At 53.8% G+C, this 23,681-nt stretch overlaps 10 protein-coding genes across 10 annotated transcripts; 2 read left to right on the forward strand and 8 right to left on the reverse strand.

The window, feature by feature from the left end:
• Positions 1-178: 178 nt before the first annotated feature.
• J4E93_004367 (uncharacterized protein) lies at positions 179-1,597 on the reverse strand (the record flags this gene model as incomplete). The annotated part of the gene is made up of 1 exon (XM_049342295.1): positions 179-1,597. One exon carries the CDS (start codon positions 1,595-1,597, stop codon positions 179-181), a length of 1,419 nt encoding a protein of 472 aa, XP_049200447.1.
• A 608-nt stretch (positions 1,598-2,205) lies between these two features.
• J4E93_004368 (uncharacterized protein) lies at positions 2,206-3,444 on the reverse strand (the record flags this gene model as incomplete). The annotated part of the gene is made up of 2 exons (XM_049342296.1): positions 2,206-3,408; positions 3,436-3,444. The coding sequence occupies 2 exons, from the start codon at positions 3,442-3,444 to the stop codon at positions 2,206-2,208; spliced, it is 1,212 nt and encodes a 403-aa protein (XP_049200448.1).
• Positions 3,445-4,654: 1,210 nt separating this feature from the next.
• On the reverse strand, positions 4,655-6,331 carry J4E93_004369 (uncharacterized protein; the record flags this gene model as incomplete). Its single annotated transcript, XM_049342297.1, has 2 exons — positions 4,655-5,768; positions 5,817-6,331. 2 exons carry the CDS (start codon positions 6,329-6,331, stop codon positions 4,655-4,657), a joined length of 1,629 nt encoding a protein of 542 aa, XP_049200449.1.
• A 995-nt stretch (positions 6,332-7,326) lies between these two features.
• Positions 7,327-8,564, reverse strand: J4E93_004370 (uncharacterized protein; the record flags this gene model as incomplete). The annotated part of the gene is made up of 3 exons (XM_049342298.1): positions 7,327-7,672; positions 7,722-7,905; positions 7,952-8,564. The coding sequence occupies 3 exons, from the start codon at positions 8,562-8,564 to the stop codon at positions 7,327-7,329; spliced, it is 1,143 nt and encodes a 380-aa protein (XP_049200450.1).
• Positions 8,565-9,243: 679 nt separating this feature from the next.
• On the forward strand, positions 9,244-11,917 carry HIS3 (imidazoleglycerol-phosphate dehydratase; the record flags this gene model as incomplete). Its single annotated transcript, XM_049342299.1, has 2 exons — positions 9,244-11,680; positions 11,733-11,917. The coding sequence occupies 2 exons, from the start codon at positions 9,244-9,246 to the stop codon at positions 11,915-11,917; spliced, it is 2,622 nt and encodes an 873-aa protein (XP_049200451.1).
• A 228-nt stretch (positions 11,918-12,145) lies between these two features.
• On the reverse strand, positions 12,146-13,432 carry XYNF3 (Endo-1,4-beta-xylanase F3; the record flags this gene model as incomplete). Its single annotated transcript, XM_049342300.1, has 1 exon — positions 12,146-13,432. The coding sequence occupies one exon, from the start codon at positions 13,430-13,432 to the stop codon at positions 12,146-12,148; it is 1,287 nt and encodes a 428-aa protein (XP_049200452.1).
• Positions 13,433-14,228: 796 nt separating this feature from the next.
• Positions 14,229-15,784, reverse strand: J4E93_004373 (uncharacterized protein; the record flags this gene model as incomplete). Its single annotated transcript, XM_049342301.1, has 3 exons — positions 14,229-15,362; positions 15,415-15,513; positions 15,578-15,784. The coding sequence occupies 3 exons, from the start codon at positions 15,782-15,784 to the stop codon at positions 14,229-14,231; spliced, it is 1,440 nt and encodes a 479-aa protein (XP_049200453.1).
• A 1,146-nt stretch (positions 15,785-16,930) lies between these two features.
• Positions 16,931-17,586, reverse strand: J4E93_004374 (uncharacterized protein; the record flags this gene model as incomplete). Its single annotated transcript, XM_049342302.1, has 2 exons — positions 16,931-17,364; positions 17,421-17,586. The coding sequence occupies 2 exons, from the start codon at positions 17,584-17,586 to the stop codon at positions 16,931-16,933; spliced, it is 600 nt and encodes a 199-aa protein (XP_049200454.1).
• Positions 17,587-18,814: 1,228 nt separating this feature from the next.
• On the reverse strand, positions 18,815-20,588 carry J4E93_004375 (uncharacterized protein; the record flags this gene model as incomplete). The annotated part of the gene is made up of 3 exons (XM_049342303.1): positions 18,815-19,851; positions 19,902-20,525; positions 20,585-20,588. The coding sequence occupies 3 exons, from the start codon at positions 20,586-20,588 to the stop codon at positions 18,815-18,817; spliced, it is 1,665 nt and encodes a 554-aa protein (XP_049200455.1).
• Positions 20,589-21,268: 680 nt separating this feature from the next.
• J4E93_004376 (uncharacterized protein) lies at positions 21,269-23,315 on the forward strand (the record flags this gene model as incomplete). The annotated part of the gene is made up of 2 exons (XM_049342304.1): positions 21,269-21,767; positions 21,940-23,315. The coding sequence occupies 2 exons, from the start codon at positions 21,269-21,271 to the stop codon at positions 23,313-23,315; spliced, it is 1,875 nt and encodes a 624-aa protein (XP_049200456.1).
• Positions 23,316-23,681: the final 366 nt, after the last annotated feature.

Here is a 23,681-nt window from a genome sequence, read left to right on the forward strand (position 1 = left end):
ATACTTGTTGTCGTCCCAATGATTTCTTGATTTCGTATGCTGTCAACATGGCCAATTATCCTGAAAAATCAAAGCACATCTCACCGAACACGTGGACAAAAACCATCGAGAAACCATAAGCAAACTTCAAGTTTGTTTCGCTATCAGCGTTCCGCCAATCCAACTAAATCACCACCATCTAATCAACCTTCTTCCACCAAAGAATACCCCTATACCCATTGCCTCTCTCACTGCCAATCTTCAAATACTTAACCTCCTCTCCATTCTCCTCCACCTCAACAATCGTATAATTCCTCTTCCCCTTCTGCCCCTCCCAAGTCGGCACATTCGCCACCGTCAGCGGGCCATGGAAGATCTGGCCCTCCGTCTCCGTCGCAGGCAACTCCTCATTGACGCTATACGGACCCGCGTACCCAATACTGTGCTTACCGACGAGCGCCCAGTCAGCGTCTGAGTCGTCAGGCTGGTAGGGGAAGGTGAGGTTAGGTCGGAACTCAGGTTCAGTGGCTGTGATGGTGGCGGACATGAAGCCGGATTCTGTGTAGATGAGCAGGCCGACGGGGGCTTTGCCGTAGGGGAGGTCGGGGATGGGTTCGCCGTTGCGGGAGCTGGATGTGTTTACCAGGGAGTAGGTTCCTGATAGGGCTTTTAAGATGGGGTTGGTGTCTGTGTCGTCTCGGGCTTTGGCTTTGGGAGGGTCGGTGGGTTCTTCCTCTTCAGTTCGGGGCTTTACTTTGGCTGGCTCAGCCTTGTCGCAGGGACTGGGGGGGTCGGTGGGCTCAGGGTTGGCGTAGGCATCTCTGCGCAACTCGGTTATTGGCTCCTTTTCGTTTCTCTTGCGTTGTCCGTCTTCAGTCTTTTGACGTGGGACTATGACTTGGGGTTGGTCACTAGGACCAGTGGGCTCAGGGTCCGCTGCTCTGCGGGCGTTGGTGATGGGTTCCTCTTCTCCATCACTTCGAGGTAGGATTTCGTCTCCTACGGGTAGGTCACGAGGACTAGGAGGTTCAGTTGGTTCAGGAGCCTCGGCGTCGTCTCGACGAGGCATACCGCGGAGCTGCAGAGTCTCCGGCGGGTCAGTGTGCTGGCGTGGGGCATTCTGTCTCTTCCCTAGAGCTTGAGGCGCGGGTGTAGGGGGGACCTCGCGTTTAGGTGGTCTGAGGATTGAGTCTTGTCTTCGGACAGCTGCTTCCGCGATTGGAGTCGCACGTGCGACTCGGGGTGGTACGAACGATTCCTGGCGCTGAACCAGTTCAGGCGCGGGTGTGGGAGCCTCGCGTTTGCCTCCAGGAGCGTACCATACAGCACTGTCCTGTCTTCGGACAGCTGCGAATGGGGGTGGTGGTACGAAAGACTCCTGGCGCTGAACCAGTTCGGGTGAGGGTGTGGGAACCTCGCGTTTGTAGTGGTCGGTCCATTGGCGTTTGTCCCATTCGGGTACTGCGAAAGACTCCTGGCGCTGAACCAGTTCGGGTGAGGGTGTGGGAGCCTCGCGTTTGTAGTGATCAGTCCATTGGCGTTTGTAATGATCACTCCATTGCGGAGCCGCAGATGCCAGAGAGGCGAAGAGAATTACAGGAGCAATGGAGACTCGCATCCTGTCGTATAAGATCGGCGATGGTACTGGTAACAGTTGAGCACTTTACAAGTGGTATCAGACTGGAAACATTTCGCTGCGCATGAAGCAGACAGGGTGCTTTATACCCAGCGACGCAGTGACATGATCGACATCTGAACCACTTCGTTACACACGATTTGGACGACGTGCTTGCCCTTCAGGCGTCACAATTACGCCGAATCGATATCTCTTGTCCGTGCAGGCCAAGCGTAGCGTGAGCAGTTGTCAATTTCCGGGATGTGGCCGTCGGCGTTTTGCGGGGGATCCTCGTCCAAGTCGATCCGTGAATCGACCCTTCTGATCCCCAGTTCAGAGCGTATAGCTGAGCAGCCCATCTTTAAAAGATTCTAGGTCTTTCGCAAATAGCGTCGGGAATCGTTGTATGAATTTTGTGATTGAGATGTTGGGTTGACGGTCGGGAATAAGTCGCTCTGCCAAGGTACCACAGGTCACATGTTGGGGCTGAGCACGTAAGCATCCATCGTGTAAACCTTGGAAACGACCGTTAGTGCGAAACACCAAGACAATCTATAGGGAACGACTTACAAGATGTCAGCACGATGTATGGTTACAGCCTGACAGCGGCATCAAGCCAGGAGACTGGCGTGTCTAGCATTGTTTTGCGGCGCCGAAGTTTCACCACCGCCACGATCTTGTCTGTCAAAACCCGGAAAATGGAAGACACCAAGGTTGGCGATGCAATTCACCAGTCGGCCCCCAAGGCTTGGTGACCACCGCGACGGCTGTGGTGTTGATCTTTGCGCATCAGCGGCAGGAGCGTCCCTCATCTCTGTATCCCCGCCAAGGTCTTCTCGGTCCAACTTCACAGCCTCGATCTGCAGCTGCTCCATATTCGCGACATGGACGTCGAAGTTCTTGCGATATCCACTGGTATCGATGATTTCGCTTCCCTCCGGAACTGCCCATTGTCCCTTCACGTACCGTCGTCTATGCCTGCACATCGAGCTCCTAGTAACGTCTCTCGGAGGCCCGTTGCGGCTCAGCGGGATGACGTAGTGACGACGAATAGGGTTCGAGCCGTTCGCGACTGGTGTAGCGCGAATAAGCTCTTGTGTGATCTCGAGTGGAGTTGTGCGAAGGACGCCCATCATAGGCCTCTTTGGAGAAGGCTCGAGAAACTCTTCTGAGAGTGAGCATGATGCCTTACGGAGCACGTCCACGTCAGCCTCTGTGCGAACGTAAACATCTTCGTTCCATGAAACGCTTGCGCCTTCTCGTCGGCGCTTTCGCCTCGGCAGTTGCTCTGCGGCATCGGTCCTTTGAACCTTGGGGATATCGGATTCGTTGAGAAGCTTATGTTGGATTTTCTTGAGCGATTTCCATCCTAGATCGTGTTCAAGACCATCTCGGTCAGGGAAGTATGGATCGCTTGCGATTGTCCAGCGCCGTCCACGGCGTTGACTGAAGAACTCGCAGTCCTCCTCGACACGACCGATGAAGCCGTTGTGTCCAGTGTCCTTGTACCAGTGCAGTGCAGCTGTAGCACTGTACTGCTTCCTGAGTCGGACATGTTGCACGTAAACGTCGTTGTTCTCAGGAGGCTGTTTCGCTTCCCAGGCCAGCTCCATCTTGGAAAGATCTTCTATCTCGTTGATCAAGTTGACTAGGTTTCTTTTGCAATGTCTGTAAGACACATCTGTTCCATGCACATTCTTCCCCTTTTTACCACCCAGACTGGCGACATGGTAAGTCGACTTAGCATAGTGACCCTCAAGGTTCTCTTTCCATTGAGACAAGCCATCATGGGCGTTGATGAACTCTTGGATGTGCTGGAGTGTCTTCATTGAGGCATCCACCAAACACATCGGGCACATGGCTTTGGCGTAATTCTCGCTATAGACGGGATGGATCGTGTGTCCACATGCGTTTAGAGGCGGATATTGAGGTGGTTCCAATCGACGGTTTGGCGCGAAAGTTGGTTCATGGTTCGTCGGGCGGCCATTCGGTGGCGCCTTTTCATGGCTGTGCTTAGAATGCGTTTGTGGTGTTAAAGAGGGACTGGAGTCAATCGCTTTCTTTCCCGAAGAACGACCGTCCAACGATGTTCGCTTTTTCTTTTTCGCTGGTGAAGGTTGGTTTACCCCGTTACCTCCGGACTCGTCTGAGTTGGCGCGTTCTTTGCGCTTGCCTATGGACGTATTGGCGTCATGTGTTCTTGGAGATGGCTTTTTCGCAGTGGCCGCCGACTTCGCAGGCCGCGCTGGAATTGGGGATTCGGGAACGCTAAATGAGCCCATTTTGTTGGATGTTATGCTCGTAAGCTTCGTGTACGCAGATGTTGCGATGGTGTGGATGTGTTGGAGGAACGAGTTCGAATGCACAGAGGACGTGAGTTGTGGCGCGTTGAAAAGCACTGCAATACCGTTGAGCGCCATTGTAGAGAAAGGACGCTCGGACTGAGATTGTGTGACGTCAAACGCTGTTAACCTTGCGCTGTTGTAGTTGTTGTAGGGGAGTGAAATCGGTGAGTCTTCGGCTTTCACTTCCACTTCTCAAACATCCACCGACGACACTATGCAAAGCACGACTACATGTCTTAGCGCTATTGTACGAGGTAACGCGCGAAAATTGATTCGGTACGAAAATACCACATGTGGGTTGTAAGCCTTGGTTTCAACGCATCTCAACCATGGTTCTCAGCAAAATCCGAATGGCCAGTAGGTATGTGGGTACGCCGACTGTTTTTTAGATTTGTTCCAATACCATCCTGGGACGATCCTACGTCAAGGGCGGCCAAAGTGAAATATGTATGAGACACTTCGTGAGACATTCATAATGCATTCGATGCAAGTGTCTGTAGGTGTCTACGCACCGGGAAGATTTCCAGTGTACGTAGTAAGCGGTACAACGACTGAATGCTTCACGACGACCCTAAGGCTGATTTGGAAGTACGCGAATGATCTTCGGGTTTGGCATCTTGAAAAAGACATCCATATTGATACGAGAACTATCAAGTGTCGAACATAAGTCTTTGATCCATTTTCACTATGCTTTATTCTACAACCAAACTCGACCTTACGCGTCAACGCATTCCCAGCTCTCGATAACATCGGGATTGCCGCCCTTGTACTGGTTGACCTTGGGGAACTTGCAATGAGCGCGCTCGAATTCAACGCCTAGAGCGACCGTGTCGTTGACGAACTTCGTTCCGATAAGTGTCTCGGGTGCGTTGCCGTTTTCTACCCAGTCAACCAAAGCCATGAGTACGTTGTGGCTGGTCTCGTATCCGTTGACCTCGCCCACGCTCTGGCCAATGGCGTGCGCACCCTCTCCCCCACCACAGTGACCAGTTCCACTGACAAGGAAGTACCTGTAGAACTCGTCGAGCTCTTCAGGCGACAGACCCATAGTAGAAGTGACGTGTTCGTAGTAACGAGCAGAGTTATCGGATGAGATGACAAAGTCCGCGCCGCCATGCCAGTGTAGCACCTTGGCGCCGCGGTCCTTCATTCCGCTCAAATCACCCTTGAAGGACTCGATCCCAAAGAGATTCAGTTTCGCGGCGTAGTCGTAGTCCTCGGAGCTAAGAGTCGCAGGATCCCAGGTAGGGTCGTTGTAGATAGCGTAGCGGAACCAATCTGTTGTGTACGGAAAGGGCTGTCCGTTGATGATGGCGCCAGCCGCAATCACCTCAGCACCTGGCTGCAGACGGGGATAGACTAAGTCTCCTGCATCGTTGAGAAGTGGCGAGTAAACTCCCTTGACTGTCTCTAGCTGCTCGGGCGTAAGACAGGTAGTGGTGTTGCTGCCCTCAGCGCAAGCTAGGCCCGAAGGGTCATACTGGCAAAGCAAAGGAGCCTCAAGAATGCCATCCTCGAGGTTGTCGAGCTTGTCGCATTGCTTCAAGACATCAGCGTGAATCTGCACCCACTTTGACTGCGGAACGAAAGCGGACGACGAGTTTGCTGGGCCAGTGAGGGTGTAGAAGTGTCCACTCCATGAGGTAAGGTTGTTAAAGGCGAAGGCTGGTGCTCCCGCAACAATGCCGTCGAAATCGTCTGGGAAATCTTGAGCAGACTTCATGCCCTGTCTTCCTCCGGTGGAGCATCCAAGGTAATAGGACTTGTCGTGCGGTTTGCCGTAGAAGTCTTCGGTGATCTGCTTTCCGACCACGACACCAGTATGTAAACTAATGTTGGTCAGCAAGTCTCTAGCATGCCAACACACGGATACTTACGCTCGGTATGCGAAGTCCTCCACAACGTCAGAGTTATTGTAAAACGGCAAGCCACTCGTGCCATCGTGCCCGTTGTTGGTCCCAACCGCAGCAAAACCTAGACCAACCGCATAGGCCAAGTCGTCGTAACTGATGCAACCATTCAAACCTCCATTGCCGCCAGAGAGAAATCGTCCTGTCCAGTTGGCTGGAAGGAACGCCTCCATCCTGAAGCCAGAGCGCTCAGATGTCGACACATTCAGCGCGACGCGGCACATGTCCGCTGTGATGGCTGGCGGTGCTGCGGCACATGTTTCGTCGTATACGGGTACAGTCAGGTTCGTACCAGCGGCGACGAATTCGGCGGTTGTAACAACGCCGCCATCGATGTGAAGTTTAGACGCAAGTTCCTCACACTTCGAGCTGAAAGCGGCCGGTGCCGTGCCGTTTGTGGGGTAAGATGCTGACTGTGGGGCGGCGAATACGACGGAAGGCGCATTCAGCAGCGCACATTGGAGTGACTTGTCGAACCTCATCTTGACAGTAAGCCAGATAGATTGAGTAAGAACCTTAATCCAAGATTTTGGGAATGCATCTTCTCTTTATTCTACCGAAAACTGGGTCTTCGTCACAGTACATTACTAGCGTTCGCCTCCGTGCCTGGGGCAGGATAAACGAATAACAGAAGCTGGGGCATATTTGGGGTGCTCCGTTATGCAGCCCTGCAGGGACGTGCCGCGATGACGATCTTTGGCGACACCAAACACCGAATTGTACTGTACAAGAAGCATGCGAAGAAGCTGGGGTAAAGGTCTATACTACCGAGGCAACACTGGGAGGCTCACGTGATCGCACTTCAGATTGAATGTTTCGTTCTGTTGCACAACTGCCGACGGGTAATCATGTTGCGTGTACGCGTAGCTGGTGTCCTTGGTGATGCCGATGCATCTGCCGATGAGGGCGCGGAGGCGACACTAAGAAGGTGGTTACTTGCTGTAGAACATTTTAGCAAAACATATAAGAGCCGGCCCGATTTGGCCTCTTGTCATGTCCTGTCAGTGCTGTCGTGCGATCGTTGAAGGTTGGGGCCGGCGCTGCGCGTCATGCGGAACATTGAAGCCGATGGGCGGAGTTCTGCGGCCAGGGGAGGAGCGATCTGCGCGTGCGGGTGGGCCCAACGGTGTATTGATTATAAGTCGGGGTATTGATAACAAATCGGCGTTCCATCCAAATTGCGATGGACGTGAAATCGGTAACTGGGATCGCGGAAATTGAGCGACTTTTGGTCGATGAAGCAGGAATAACATTTACTCGCAGGGCATGTACCTCCTAGCAACTAATCAGGTACCATACTCCGCATCCATATAGCACTAGCAGCATCGAAAAGTCCCTTGCATGCAATTGCAACTCCTTGCAGCTCCCTGGGACCACAAATCGCACTCCTACAATCTCGAGGACGTAGCAGAACCCTTCATCATGTCAGCCGTCCTTCGTGCGCAATACCAAGACTGACACTATCCTTCATGCCACCTCATACCTTCCAAACCTTGCCGGCAAACTCCTCAACATCCTGCCAGAGCTCTTTCGGTTTTTCCAGAGCAGCAAAATGTCCACCGCTTTCGTGCTGCTTATAGAACACCAAGTTTGTTTCTTTCTCCAAGATGCTCTTGATGCCTGGGGCCAGTTCTCGTGGGAAGAACGAGAAACCGAGTGGCTTCTTGGGCGCACCGATGTCCCTAGCACCCGACCCAAAGAGCGCGCGATAGGGATAGATAGAACGAGCAAAGCTTTCGGTGAACCAGTAGAGTGACACATTGGTGAGTGTCTCGTCGAGGGACGGGTCCTCATCGCTCCATTCAAGAAACTTCTCACCGATCCTGAACGACATTAGTGGAAACATCTCTCTACGTAAAACGATGATATTACCATGCAAGGAGTGCGAGCGGGCTCGATGCCAACACATTCCCAATCGTACTGGGTCTCGAGCCATGCTCCTGAGCGTAGGCCGTTCCGCTAGTTGCCCATTCCTTTGCGTAACCCAGGGATTTCTTCTCTACCTCATTCAAAGGAGTGTTCTCGTCCGGCTTAGGAAGACCACTTATCAGGTTCACTGGTACATCAGAATCAGAGTAATCGATATATGGAGTTGGACTTACAATGCAATGCTACACAGGAGTCGTACAATTGGCTCATCATTTGCGCCGTAAAGCTGCCAACGTCTCCTCCCTGGGCGAGATACTTGTTGAAGCCCAGATTCAGCATCAGCTGGTTCATGACGCGACTGCTGTCTGCCAGAGTCCATTCCTTATCTACCGACTGCACGGTACTCAGCGTGTACCCGGGCAGTGAGGGCACGACAATGTGGTACGGTAGGTCCTTGGCTGAATACTTCTCCTTGATCAACGTCAACATAGGCAGAAATTCGAGGAAACTTCCTGGCCACCCGTGCATGAAGATGATGGGGATGGCATCCTTCTTCTCAGAGAAAAGAGCGACAAAATGCATATCGACGTCCTCGATTTGCATCTTGTAGTTCGGGAATGAGTTGATGTGTTTTTCCTGCGCGCGCCAGTCGTACTTGTTCAGCCAGTAGTCCTTTGCATCGGACAGCCACTTGCGGGACACGCCAAAGCGGCGGTCTTCCTGTCGTCCTTCCCAGGTTTCAGGTGCCAGCTTAGAGAGCTGGAGGAGTTGACGCCATTCCGAAATGTCCTGGTCAGAGACATTGAGAGTGAAGGGTTTGGCGGAGTCGGGTGGTGAATAAGACATGTTCGTGATGAAAGAGGTGTTTTCAGGTTTACTGGAGATCAGGCACCCGCGGAGAGCATTCGACCCTTTTATACTCGCCAGTCTACACACGAATTATAGTGGGTTTCGCTAGGCAGCCTTCACAATGGAGTGGGGTACATGTACTATCCTGGGCTACGGGCGGAATGAACAAGTCCACCATCCGCTGTGGATCTCTCCGGACCAAGGAGATGCCGTGGAGCCCTTGGAATGGTTCCGGTGCCTCCGAGCATCTAATACTGATCGTACCTTGGGATTCCATGTTGGTGATTACAGTTCGCTAGTTACCTGCGCTTCAGTCTGGACCTCGGTTCGTACGCTAGGCCAGGGAAACAGTAACGAGAGGAGACGGATCCAGTGTCCAAAGTCAACTAGTAACTTGCAAACACAAAGGGTGAGCAGGGTGTGCGAAGGTATCTCTCGGAACGGAAACAACAGTATCCAGAGGTTATATATATTAACCCGAGGCTTTCCGGCAAGTGCGACGCGTCTGAAGCGCGTCGGTGCTTACGTTGTTGTCGTCATCGCCGTAGTGGGGCAGCCCGCCCCGCGATTTGGCATCTGCTAGTTCTGGAACTTTTTCTACAATGAACTAGCGACTCACGCATGAAGTGTGAATCACACTTTCTGTCCAAGCCTCAATCGCACCAAACTCTACACCATGGCACCAAATCTTGTTGCTGCGATTGATCTGGCTGCTTACACCAAATCTACCCAAGGCCTTGATGTTCAAGCATTGTCCTTTGTCGGCAACGTTTTTGTTCGAGTCACCGACGAGACCATCGATGAGACCCTCTCCCACCTGAAGCAATCGGTAGGCCGCTTCGCCAACTATCTAGGTGTTGCTTCCGTCACCTCAATCGACGATGTTGTATCTCTCCTCGATGCCGGCGCCGCCAAGGTATTCGTTACCCGCCAGCAATTAGATCAGCTCAAGACATTGAAGATCGACCAAGACAGGATAGTGCTGTGCTTGCCGGGAAACACAAAAGAAGAGATCATAGAAGCTATCGCGGGTACATCAGTGGACATCTACTCCCACCAGGTGGAGGATGTTGGCCTTGTCGAAGCATGGCTAAAGGACTACGGAACAGATCGCCCCAATGTCTTCGTCTCGTTTGCGAAACCGAGCATGGAAAGCGTTTTGAAGCTAGCCAAACTATCCGCGATACCCATCATCTCCGCCGAAAACCTCACAGTCGACCCCTCGAAACAAACAAACGCGTTGAGCGTCGCGAAGCTGTTTATGGCCAACGCAACGAGCGACCGATCCGACGGCCTTTTCACAACTCTCGTCACAGATGAGCGCGGAGTCGCCCTCGGGCTCGTATACAGCAGCGAAGAGAGTGTCGCGGAGAGTCTCAAGACTGGACGGGGTGTATACCAGAGCCGGAAGCGAGGATTGTGGTATAAGGGCGAAAGCAGTGGTGATGTCCAAGAGCTGGTGTCATTAGCGCTCGACTGCGATAGCGACTGCTTGCAGTTTGTGGTGCGACAGAAGGGCAGGGGATTCTGCCACCTTGCGACTCCTACTTGCTTCGGCGAGTACACCGGCCTGTCGAAACTACAAAAGACCCTCCAGAGCCGGAAAGATTCAGCGCCGGAAGGCTCATACACCGCGCGACTCTTCAACGACTCACAGCTGTTGAGGGCAAAGATACTAGAGGAGGCCACCGAGCTGTGCGACGCAAACACGAAAGACGAAGTCGCATTCGAAGCCGCTGATCTTTTTTACTTTGCTCTCACCAAGTGCATAGCGTCTGGCGTGTCATTGGAGGATGTCGAGCGTAACCTCGACGCGAAGAGCATCAAAGTCAAGAGGCGACAGGGTGATGCTAAGCCGGCCTTTGCCGCCCAAGCAGCTGCAGCAACGAACGGTACAACAAACGCCCCAACGAAGGAGGAGGTCAAGGAAGCCGCTTCAGTGCCTAAGAGCAAGGATGACCCCGCCGGCACAAAGGATGGTCGCATCGCCATGAGACGATACGCAACCAAAAACGAGACACCAGAGACCATCAGCGCCACCCTTCAACGACCGTCGCAACGCTCGACCGATAAGATCCTGGGTATATGTCTACCAATCATCGAGGCGGTCAGAACTCGCGGAGATGCTGCGTTGCTAGAATACACACACAAGTTCGAGAAGGCTACTTCGCTTACCTCGCCAGTGCTGAGGGCACCATTCCCTCCGGAGCTCATGCAGTTGAGGCCTGAGACGGCCAAGGCCATTGATGTGTCATTTGAGAACATCAGGAAGTTCCACGCTGCACAGAAAGAGGACAAGCCACTGAGAGTAGAGACTATGCCCGGCATCGTGTGCTCACGATTCGCTCGACCGATTGAGAGGGTCGGCCTGTACGTGCCTGGTGGAACAGCCGTGCTTCCTTCTACAGCGCTCATGCTTGGTGTACCTGCTATGGTTGCTGGCTGCAAGAAGATTGTCCTCGCGACTCCGCCACGTTCTAATGGCCAAGTCACCCCCGAGGTCGTCTACGTTGCTCACAAGGTTGGCGCAGAATCTATCGTCCTCGCTGGTGGTGCGCAAGCCGTCGCAGCAATGGCATACGGTACTGAAAGCGTAACCAAGGTCGACAAGATCCTCGGTCCGGGCAACCAGTTCGTGACCGCAGCGAAAATGCACGTTTCCAACGACACAAACGCTGGTGTGAGCATCGACATGCCTGCGGGACCGAGTGAGGTGCTCGTTATTGCGGATGCGAATGCCAACCCTGCTTTCGTTGCATCAGATCTTCTCAGCCAAGCTGAGCACGGTGTCGACTCTCAGGTCATCTTGATTGCGGTTGGAATGAACGAGTCACAGCTTGTTGCAGTCGAAGACGAGCTTCACAAGCAGGCAACCGCACTACCACGAGTAGACATTGTCCGTGGCGCTATCGAGCACTCCTTCACACTTGCAGTAGACACAATGGAGGAGGCTATGCAGCTAAGTAACGACTACGCACCCGAACATCTCATCCTGCAAGTCGACGATGCAGAGAAGGTAGCTGAGATGGTAGAGAATGCTGGAAGTGTGTTCATCGGCCAATGGACCCCGGAGAGTGTCGGCGACTATTCTGCTGGTGTAAACCACTCTCTTCGTAAGTCATCTCCCGTAAACCCTTTTCGAAACTTTTTGCTAACTTGAGATAGCAACATATGGCTACGCTAAGCAATACTCTGGTGTCAACCTTGCATCATACGTCAAGCACATCACCAGCTCCCACTTGACTAGGGAAGGACTCGAGAACGTCGGACCTGCTGTTATGGAACTCGCGCGCGTTGAGGAACTAGAAGCCCACCGAAGGGCTGTCAGCCTGCGACTTGGCGTAGCGTAATCATTTTGGAAAATGAAGCACATGTGACATCATTTCATCATCACGTTGTTGTCTGGATAGAGAAATAGAGTGAAATGATTCAAATGATCAATTGAAAGATGATGTTCTCATCTTAAAGAAGTAAATATATATACGATAGAATTCCATCCCATCTCAACAGAACAAACACTAAACGTCTACCGAAAGGTGGTAAAGTCAGTTTACAACTCTCATGTTCACTCTACGCATCTAAGCAAGAGCGGTGCAGAGACCGTTGTAGTTCTCCTTGGCCTTGAAGCTGCCGTCGAAGAGAAGAGGAGTGGAAGCAGCACCGATCCAAGAGTCAGTGTCGCTGACACCCCAGACGGTAACACCAACACAGTTCTCGACGTCCAAGCAGGCAGTAACGGCAGTCTTGTAGTCAGCAGCAGATCCACCCTTAATGTCGAGCTCAGTCATGGCGCACTCGGGAGCAGAGCCACAGAGGAGCTTGAGAGCAGCAGGGTAGTCAGAGATGGGCCAGCTGCCAGACAAGTGAGACTGGGAACCGATACCGTCAATGGGGACACCAGCAGCGATCCACTTCTTGACGTTGCTGGCCATGGCCTTAGTCTTAGCGTAGCTGGGGCTGTCGAGGTTGTAGTCGTTGATGTAGAGCTTGGCCTCTGGGTCGGCGGCCTTTGCGGTAGCGAAAGCGGTGGCAACAAAGTCCTCGCCGAGAACGTTGTAGAAGACGGAGGAGCGGAAAGAACCGTCCTCGTTGAAGATCTCGTTGACGACGTCCCAGGCGTAGACCTTGCCGGCGTAGGTGGTCATGAGCTTCTTAATGTGGGCAGTCATGACCTCAGTGAGCTTGGTCTTGTCGGTGATGGAAGAGACCCAGGTAGGGAGCTGGGAGTGCCAGACGGTGGTGTGGCCACGGATGAGCTTGTTGTTCTCGGTGGCGAAGCTGACGAGCGCGTTGGCACCGTCGAGGGTGAACTTGCCCTGTGTGGCCTCAGTGGCATCCCACTTCATGCTGTTCTCAGGAGTGACCTGGCCGAAGTTGTCGACGATGATCTCCTTGTTCTTGCCCTTGCCGAGAGCACCTTGGTCGGTGGCAACACCGAGGTACTTCTTGCCGTGCGACTTGAAGGCAGCATCGAGAGAGCACTTGGCTCCGTTGGCACCGCTTCCAGCGACGTTGGGGGTAGAGCCGTTGGCACCACCGGCAGAGCCAGTGGCAGCGGGCTGAGCAACCGCGACAGGGGCGGCGATGGGCTCGGTAGCGTTCATCGATGGCACAGGCGCAGCGGAGGGAACAACGGGTGCCGGTGCAACGCCGGTAGCAGCAGGAGGTGCCTGGCCGTTTCCACTACCGCTAACGCACTGGCTGTACCAGTCGTTGCTCTTGACGCAGGACCATCCCTGGGGGCAGGTAGAGTCGCCCTGGAAGCCCTGACCACCGCACTGTCCGTAGGGAGCAGCTGCAAGGACAGCGGAAGTCGAAGACAAGGCGACGACACCGAAGTAGATGGAGGATGTGCTGAAATGCATGATTGCTACTTTTCGATCGGTTCGGGTTCAAAGGTGTTCGGTTGGTAGGTGGAAAAAGGATAGAAGCTCGCTTCTATGTGGGTATTCAAGAAAAGAATGTCAGGAAGCACGCTTCCAGTGGAGTTGAAAGAAGAAAAGATAGAGAGTGTGTAGAGAATGGTGATGACCGAGTGAGTGAAGAAACAGTATGGCGGCGGATGCGATTCCATCTTATACAAACCACCAGCCGCGATTCTGCGTCTGGAACGATTCCGTGGTGGGTCAAATTTGGGCGGTTAGCTCCCATGAGGCGCATTGTTTCATGAAACCGTGAAACGGCATCCTGGAGATCATTGCACGGCGGCACCCAAAGGAACCTCGGAACCGAGCGAGTTTAGCCGTTCCAGTCCAACATCGACGAACGACAAGTCGATGAACAGTGGGCTGATGCGGCGCGCAGCAAAAGGATGATATTGCGTGTGGGTAGGTGCCGCTCATGCGATATGAATGTAGAACCGCCATCCAGGTACGAAGCTTCATGCGGGCCCGTGCAGTGGGTGCGCCAAGCGCTAAGCCTGTCAGAGGTAGATGTCACCTAAACCCTTTTCGGTACGAACACCAGGCGAACAGACGATTTCTATGTTAGCCACCGGTTATCAAATGCTTCATGTTCCTTCGTTCAATGGGTCCCGCCACATCATCGCAGGGTCAAGGTACTCAAGCCTTTCAAGCATTTCAAAACATTCTTGTATTGACTAGGTTGTGATCATCCCCTTTGCTCATCTATCTGATCATGCCGGGTGTTAACTGCCCATAATTATGACTTGTAGACGTGCATGACGTGAGGGTTGCAGTATGCAAGAAGACCGGTCTTGCCCCACTCTCCACCGATGCCAGATTCCTTGTGTCCTCCAAATATCGCCTGAGGTGTTGGCTTCTCCCATGAGTTTACGAACACGGAACCGGCTTCGAGGCGTCGCGCTACCTTGCAGGCCTTCTCGACGTCCTTGCCCCAAACACAGGCACCGAGACCAGTGTTTGTGTTGTTGGCGCGTGCGACAACCTCATCAAGATCGGACCACGGCTGGGTGGGCACGATAGGACCGAATGGCTCTTCTTGGATGATACGGGAGTCGTTGGGTGGGTTATCGATGATCGTTGGCTGGATGAAGTACCCCTTTCCGGTGCTGACGTCGGGCTGGCCAGCGGCGAACTTGTAGCCCTTGGCCTTGCTGTCCTCGAAGAAGCCCTTTACGCGCTCGTACTGCATCTGGTTCTGGACAGGTCCGAGCAGGTTGTCGCCATCGTCTGGGTTACCGGTCTTGATCGACTTGGTGAAGTTGACCATCTCCTCAAGGAACTCCTTGTAGATGGACTCGTGGATGTAGATGCGCTTGGTGGCGACGCATACTTGGCCGCTGTTCTGGAACGCACCCATGACGACTTCAGGCGCAGTCTTCTTGATGTCCACATCAGGAAGGATGATGGAGGCATCGTTGCCACCCAGCTCGAGTGTGACCCGCTTGAGGGTCTTTGCAGATGTCTCCATGACCTTCTTTCCGGTAGCGATGGAGCCGGTGAAGCTGATCTTGGCAATGTCGGGGTGGAGGCACATCTGAACACCGAGCTCGTTGTTGCCGCCGACTACCTGAAGGACACCAGCAGGCAGGATCTCCTGAGCCAGCTCTACAAACTTCAGAGCTGTGTAAGGTGTGAAGGGTGAAGGCTTGACGATCATGCAGTTTCCGGTCATGAGGGCCGGTGCGATCTTTCCAGTGCTCAGAACAAGAGGGAAGTTCCATGGGCAGATGGCACCGCAAACACCTAGAGGTGAGTACTCTGTGTAGATGGTCTTCTCTTCATCCTCAACCTTCTCAGAAGGGACGTCGAGAGTCAAGTGGTGACCGACGAATCCAGCAACGGCACCGACCTCGATGGCAGCAAACTTTCTCTACTCGTACATTAGCAAGGTGTCAATGATCCCACCAACTGCCATGACGTACCGGCTTGCCAGACTCTTTGCAGAGCAGGTTGACAAAGTCATCGGTGTGTTGCTGGTACGACTCGGCGACCTTGTTAAGGAGCTCCTTCCTCTTCTCAATCTGCAAGGGTAGGGGTACGAAGTCAGTATATGTCTCGCATGCACTCCGTACAGTCAAAACTTACTGGGGTATCTCTCCATGCGGGAAATGCCTTCTTCGCGGCCGCAACAGCGTCATTCAGGTCCTGCTCGCTCGCAATGGGTACATCCCAGAGTTGCTGGCCAGTTGCGGGGTTGATACCATGGTGAATGTTGTCTGAGCCGCGCTGCTTGCCATCGATGATGTTGTAGAAGGTCTCAAAGTCGAGAGTCGAAACTTTTCCTGGAGACATGGTTGAGGCGATGGTAGTAGTTGTGGTGTAAGAGTTGATTTGGGTATCCGTTTGGCAGAGACAAGTCGAACGGGTCAAGGTCACTTCTTAAACGAGTCGAGTCGCCACTCGACTGTCCCTATCCTCGGTAGTATGCCTGTTGTAGCATCTTGGCTGAGACCCTTTGAAGTGGGGTCAACACAGGTAGGTTACCGCTTGCATCATCCCTTCCCCAATAAAATATTCTTCCCCGCTCTTCTTGGGGCTTAGCTCGAGTGGGTGTTTGCCGCCTAGATGAGCCGTCTACCGTCAAGCGGGCTAGCTATATCGTCGTCTCCCAAGATTTCCGAGTCTTTCAGTAGCTCCCGACGTCGGTCGGAATCCAGGTCGCAGTACTTACTAAACACTCCCGGCAACTGCTCACCACTTGCGCATCGTGTCTTTGTACAGGCCGCTGCACCCCACCGGGTCCATTGCGGCGTCTGCCGTATCGAAAAGTGGATTTCCTCTCCTTGAACGCGGGACAATCGCTTCACGTGGCTAGAACTTTCGTTGGACAACGGACATCGCGACCGCCAAGGCCATGACTAGCGTTCGACGTGTCGACTTTGAGACTAGGTTTTTGCCTTTCTCGCTTTACAAAACGGACGAACCTGTGTCCGCGTACTCTTGTGGTTCCCTTTGTGGATCGCGCAAGAGTTTCAGTGTTATCGTCCCTGCCGCGGCTTCTTGTCTTGCCTTACGATCATCACGTTAGTGAAGCGGGTGGAGACGGGCTAACGATCAACAACACCCGCATGTCTCGCGGTGAGACGATAAGAGCTCGATATAGTGGGCAGGGCGAATAGAATGTTGTGGAAAAGGTTTGAGAGCCAAGCTGATGTTGAGGATTTGTAGTCGCGATGCGAAGTTCGTGTGTCACCGCATCCGCCACATCATGCACATGCTGTGGAGAAGCTTACTGGTCACAGCATACTGCGTGGATACTATCATGCAAGAGCCACAAGCTATGCAAAAAATTGATAAGATGCACAAGCACTGTCGACAGAGTGATGGGCGTTCGCAATTAGAGAAAGAAAATTTTGATATCTCTACGTGGCACCAAGCGTGATCTACAACTACAATTTCCATCAGGCCCCCCTTTACACATACTCCGAGTATTTTCCACTAGCACTTTCTCCACTGGACGTACAGATTTGATGTAAAGCGACCAGCCTCCTTTGTTGCAGCAAGCACACCGCTCGCCGGTGTAGCAAATGGTGTCAACGCTACCTCGCTGTTGATGTTGAAAGCGGCGTCGCTACCACATGGTGACCAGACTGCAGCTGGCACACTATCCTGCTTGAAGTATTTGCCATTGAAAGGACCTTGAATGCTGAGTGCTGACGTCGACTGGCTTTGCTGGCCGGAGAAGTAGTATGTCGACTTTACTACACCAGTAACACCGCCGTCTAGCTCGCCCCAGCCTGTGTAGTCTGCGCTGAAGATGGCGAAGGAGAAGCCGGGGGAGAATTCGAGCCCGAGATTGATCTGGCAGTTCTTTCGTGAGTCTTCTGCGGCGTTTCCATTACCGACTCGGGCTGTGAATTGTTTGTTGAAGTCTGAGTACATGGTTAGTAGGGGGGTCGAGTGGAAATACAGCGTAATGGCAGCTTACAGATTGGCATGATGCCGTTCTCGGTCCAGTTGATGTCGATACTGCCCTGGGGGCATCCTGAGCCACCAGACACGACGCTCTTGATTTTGAATGAGTCCGGTGCTTGGTATGTTGGTGCAGCGGTGGTGGCGGCCGCAAGGGCGAGGGTGGTGAGTATGTACTTCATCGTGTTGGTTCTTGTCAACAATATAGAGGGAGAAGATAGAGCAGATTGATAAGTAGATACAGACTGCGGGATAATGGCCGTAGAGTAGTGTTGCTATTCAGACTGGAGCAACCGTGGGATATGATCGTCTTATATGTCAACGTATTATCCGAGTACGAGACCTAGAACGTGAGTAGTACATTCTTGATCACACCTACTCCGGAAAGCCCATTGTGTAGACCAAGAAGTCTTGTGGTCTGCAGACATAGACATGTGATTGGCTACATTTTCTTGTGGGACGGCGAAAGATAGCCACTCGCTACCAACAGACGACCTTGCATTCGCCTCTTGCACTTCTAGCTCGGAGATGGAAACAAAGATGGTAAGGTTGCCATGCTTTAGATATGAGATCTGCCCGTCGATATTGCTCGTAGACTTCCGTACGAGACAGCCGGCAAGCAAGCGAGACGATGCCGCCAAATGCAGGGCAATCTTGCTCTAGAACGTTCAGATCCTGGGGTAAAAGGTAAACGCTTGGGGGAGAGCCAATCCAAAAATAGTCGTTGTGGAAATTGCCGTAGCGTGACAAGTACAAGACGGGTATGCAAGAGGCGAATGCTGTATATATTAGATTGATGGGCCCGGGTCGAGGTCACGAACCAGACGTGCGACGGCTGATTATGGGCTGGGCTTCCTGGGAGACTTTGAGAGCTGAAGCGAGCTAGTAGGGTCAAAAGACATCCTGCAGCCAGCAAAACGGTAGTGTGGACATCGGCGAGAGCTTTTCTTCTAGCGTTCGTGTCGTTCATCAATGGCAATATCAGCGGTGCTCGTTGTTCGTCCCACAGTATGGTTTGCACAACTGTCCTGAGCTGAAAGGCGCATAATGCTTATGCTAGCGCACTATGGTCGAGTATTTGGTTCCGACAGGGAGGCGTGGAGATAAGGTGTCGGGTAGCTGCTGTTGTTGGATGTGTGATCTGGGTAAATGGGTTGGGAAGCCACGACATGGCCTGAGCAGCTAAGCCCGCACAGCCGGAAATCGACAGGCTCAAAGCATGAGATAGCAGATTCAAAGATAATACAATGCAATATTTGTACGCGATGGCCATAACCTATGTAGCCCTGGTATCTCCCTTTCCCAATCCAAACGCGCTCCCATGATACTGAACGCCGTTGTAATACATTACGTTAATGAGAGTGTTGCGCCGAAACTATGCTGAGGTATCGTGATGAAGGAAATCGCTTATTAACTTGGAAAGACCTTGCGGAACACCCGCCGCCACCTTGGAACACTCTCTTCTTCTTCCACATCACTAGCCGGCGCATGACGCGGACCAAGCATAGCCAATGCTCGTTGCCGTGCCCATTCTCGCCTGTTTTGTGCAGGACCACAGTCTTGCGTGGTTTGTAAAGGTGGCGCGTTGGTTGATTGGTGATGCGTCGGGGCATCTGGTGGCGGTGTAGTTGCCATTTCGATATCGTGTGGTCGCGATTGCGTGCGCACAGGCGCACTGAATATGCGTCGTCCAGCTATCGCACCGCCTATCCTGCTACCGAGCGACCCAAAAGCCACGGGCGGCCGAGTCGGCATTGCTGGTGCTGCAGCTGCAGAGCTTGGTTGGGCGCTCGCTGAATGTGCGCTGCGCGCCCGCATGCGATTGATGTGGCGCTCTCGCCGTACCATGACATTGGTAATCTTGACCGGACAAGCGCCAGCAGGCAATACGGTCTGCTTGCACATAGGACACAGCGAGGAGTGACTGAGGAGGAAGGTATCGATACATTCGGGGTGGAAAATGTGGTGGCACGGAAGTTCGCGCACTTGAGTTTCGTTGGCCTCGAAATCGTCCATGCAAATTGGACATGTAGGCTGAGACCACGCAGCTGACACGCCAGACGTAGGCACTGTAGGTGCAGACGAGCGACGGGATAACGGGGCCCCCTTGTGTCCAGTTTCCGCATCTACAACGGCATGCAGTAGTCCTATTGTTTGATTCGGCGGCTGTAGTGTGGTCGCTTTCTCGGACTCACTCGCAGTGGCAGTGGCAGGAGCAGTGTAGGTATGTATGGGAAGTTTGTCAAGGACTTGTTGCGAGACTGTCAGGCGCTTGACGCCCAACGCTTCGAGGTCGACTTGGCCGTTGAGAACGCGCTCGCGGAGATCGTTGCGCCGTCTCCGTTGGATAATGTGCATGATGAGGGAGGTGATGCTGACAGCGACGAGGAGGACGGCTAGTACGATGACTAGAAAAACCCATAGACTTGGGAGCTGGCCACCGGAGTCTAAGCAGTGAGGTTAGTGCCATTTATGGATGTGAGCAGGCTCTACTCACCAGTACTGACGGTTGCCCATAGTCGCACATAGTCGGACGAGTTGTAAATCTGGGATAGTGTATCGGCATGGGGCACTGAGCTGAGATTTCCAGAGTACTCGTTCAGCTGATCCATGATATTGTTGCCCGTCATTGACGACAGGGCGTAGGTGGGAAAGTCGTTAGCTGTCTGCCAACTACCGCCATCCTGTAGGTTCCACGACGCATCGTTCAACACGGGGGGCTTGGCATTTGTGTCGCCTGGCTGGTATGTGAGGAAGGCTTTCGTGGGAAGGTTGCGCGCGGCGGCGAAGTACTCCGTCGTACATTGCGCCGAGAACCAGGGCGCAACGGCGATGAGGGCGTAGTCCTTGTCGGTGGGCAGATTCGCTATCCGCGTCGCATTCTCGGGCACGTGAATTCGTTCCTGTTCTCTGCAGCTGTTTGTGCTGACATCGGGGACGTAGAGGATGCCGTAGGGGTCTTGGTTGCTGTCGACGCCCTTGGTGGACAGGGTCTGGATGTTGTTGAGGATGCGGTACTGGAACGAGACGGATTCGTTAAGCGTGATGAACTGGTTGTTGTCGTAGTCGATCACGAGCGGATCCGGGAAGTCGATGGTAAAAATGCCAATCCGCTGGGCAGCTGTAGGAGGGTCAGCGTGGGTGCCAGAGGCGAACGGGCGGCAAGCCTGTGTGACGTACACATGTTGGAGCGAGTGCGAGTGGCTATGGATGGCAGGGCGCACTGGATGAGGGTTACACAGAGGCCGGTAGTATAGGCCGACTACTATGCATTGCTGGTAGAATGGGTATCGAGCGAGCGCTGGGAGGCAAGTCTACTAAGAGGCGGCGATGATGGTGGTGGAGCTGGCAGCGGGTGGCTAGCATTGAGGCTGGTCGGAAGCAACACGCAGCCGCCCCCTCCCGGATGGGATTCGACAGCCCCGGGCAGCACGTTAGCCAAAGCTTGATTCACTGGCGCGAACAGGAGATTGCGTCAAGAGACACAGCACAGCATGCACACAGGCCCTCGGGCAATTACAGACGACGCCGTTGTGCATGAATAGTGCTGAGGCGTCGCTAATGACGTTGGGCCGCCGACACGATCCATCTTATCGCACCGCCCATGGCCTTTCGCGACTTGGCGTGTCCTGAGGCTAGCACGCCCCGGATCTCCAGACCTGCCAACACCATGCATGCCCGCGACGGCCATGCCACCACCGCCGACGCCTGCTGCGAACCTTGTTGATGCACGCCCGTCGCCCGTAGAGCGCCCATGATAGCACGCCAGTAGCCTCCAGACTTCCGCCACCGCCTCGCGTCTGCCGTGCGTCGACGCGACTTCCTTCCCCGCATACCCCGACAACCCACTGCGACACGTCCAATATGGCGCCCCCAGGCCTGGGTAGCAAGGGAAAGGCGACCAAGCCGGGCTCCAAGCCCTCGCAGCCACCGCGCAGCCGGAATACGACGCCGCTCCCCAACGTGCGCGCCTCGGTCGAGCCTGCCGCGTCGTCATCGTACTTTGGAAACCGCTTGAGCTCATATCTCAAGAAGTGCCCTACTACCGTCGAGGATATTCTGGACAGCGGTACCAGCGGCTCGTCGATTCCATCCGGCAAGCAGCTCACGCTTATGCGCGACAACATCGAGAAGAATGTCCTGAAGAACGTCGAATCACGCTGTGTGCAGTCGGAAGGTGCGCTGAGGGAACTCATGAACAACAAGAAGAACCGCGCGCCGCGTGAAAGAGACAGGGAAAAGGACGGCGACGAGCGCAAACACAAGCTCAAGAAGGTGAGCAAGAAGCACGACGAGGACGGAAAGCACCCGCCTGCGACTGGTGCCCATGGCCTGGCTAGGCAGGACGGTGGTGACGCCAAAGGTAAGTCAACAAACACTGGGCAATCACTCTTCCCTACGACCCTACTTGTACCCATGCAATCACTCTCCATATGCGCTACACTTTACATTCTTCAACATGGCTCCTCGACGCCGACAGTTGATTGTCAAGCTCAAGATCAGAGGGCTCGACAGACATCTGACTTCACGCACAGAAAACTCCTCCGCCATATCGTCGCCAATATCACAAGCCCCGCCCTCTGCTGCCGGCGGCGGGCCAGCCGATGCTCCCTCGCCCAGCGGCTCCGATGTCTCCCACCAACCCGCGCCCGCCCCCGCCGTACCACAGTTCCAAACCTTTGGCCCAGACCCTGCCAAATTCGATGACCCCACCATATACCACATACGCGAAGTTACCCCAGGCATGTCAATCGAGGAAAGGAAGGAGATTTACTGCGTCGCCGACTTTCCCAAGTCCAATCTCCGGGATAGGATAGCCGGGTCACCACCAGCAAAGGACTTCTCCAACGCCAAGCCCCCGTCGCAGGTCAATGCCACTGTCTTCGCCAACTACGTCGAACCATACATTAGACCACTTACCGAAGAGGATGTCGCTTTCCTGAAAGAGCGAGGCGATCGGATAGCGCCCTTTGTGCTTCCTAGGCGGGGCCCGCGGCATTACAAGGAGATATGGGCTGAAGAGGATGGCTCTATGCACATAGACTCCAACGACCCGCGTCCATCACCCAACGTACCACGTGGGGCAGCCGAAGACATAACAGACGACGTGCTTGAGACCGACCAGGTGTCTACCGGTCCTCTCCTGTCACGCCTTCTTGCCACATTACGTCCCGAGGGCCGCGGCAATCAGAACTCTCAACACGAGACGAATGGAGTGAACGGAGACGCCATGGACATTGACGAAGGTGCAGGTGCACCAGCAGATGTCACCAACAACAACTCGATACCCGCCGCTGCCCAACTTCCCGAACTTGTCCAACCGAGCTGGAAACCGCCGCCACAAACCAATCGCACCGACTATGTTGGCATAGAAGATCGCGTGCTGATGGAACTCAAGCACTTTGGCCTAATCTCGGAAGCGGACGCCGAAGCACAATCGTACGATTCCCACTTTGACGACGAAGTAGCTCAACGGCTACGCTTCCTGCAAGAAGAACTCCGCAAACAGTCCATCATCAACGGCGCACGGAAACAGCGCCTCCTCGAACTCACCGAAGAGCGCATAGCCCAGCAAGAGTACAACACTATAGCCGACGACCTCGACAACCAGCTCAACGCCGCATACCTCAAGCGCAACCGCAACATCGGCAAGGGCAAGAAACAAAACAAGCGGCCTGGTGGTGCGGGAGGTGGAAGTCACCCTGTGGCCAATGCTGGCATCTCGAGACCGGGCGTTGGCGAGCCAATACGCACTCTCATGGAAAGGAGACAGCAATGGATCAACACTATTGGTCCTGTTGTGAACTATGGCAAGACAGGGTTGCCGACCGAGACCATATTTGGAGAAGAGAAGATGAAGGAGTTGGAAAACAGGGAGGTGGAGATCTGGAATACAGAGGCTGAAGAGTAGATTTCTCGGCTAGAATCGACCGCGGCTGAGAAGAAGTCCAATGAGGAAGCGAGGGAAGAGGAGGTTTCTCAGTCGAATGAGCAATGCATTGTTGAGGACGACCATGATGTTTGATGGCGCAGAACTGGCATATTCGGGCGGGAATTACTCGTAGCCAGTTTTTCAGCATTGTTTGTCCATGCATACTCGGGCATGTTATGGCGTAAGGGTGTTTGGCAGAACCATATTGGTGGGCTGGTGTTATTGAGTAAACTTGCATAAGGCTGCGCTGAAGCGTCAGGCCTTGACAGATCGATCGGCTGATCTCTGGAAACCAAAGAGCCGCAATACTACATTATTCCACGTGTTCTGCCCCTCGCACCTTGT

This window comes from Alternaria ventricosa (assembly GCF_023758065.1).
Source record: "Alternaria ventricosa strain BMP 2768 chromosome Unknown scaffold_6, whole genome shotgun sequence".
NCBI lineage: Eukaryota > Fungi > Ascomycota > Dothideomycetes > Pleosporales > Pleosporaceae > Alternaria > Alternaria ventricosa.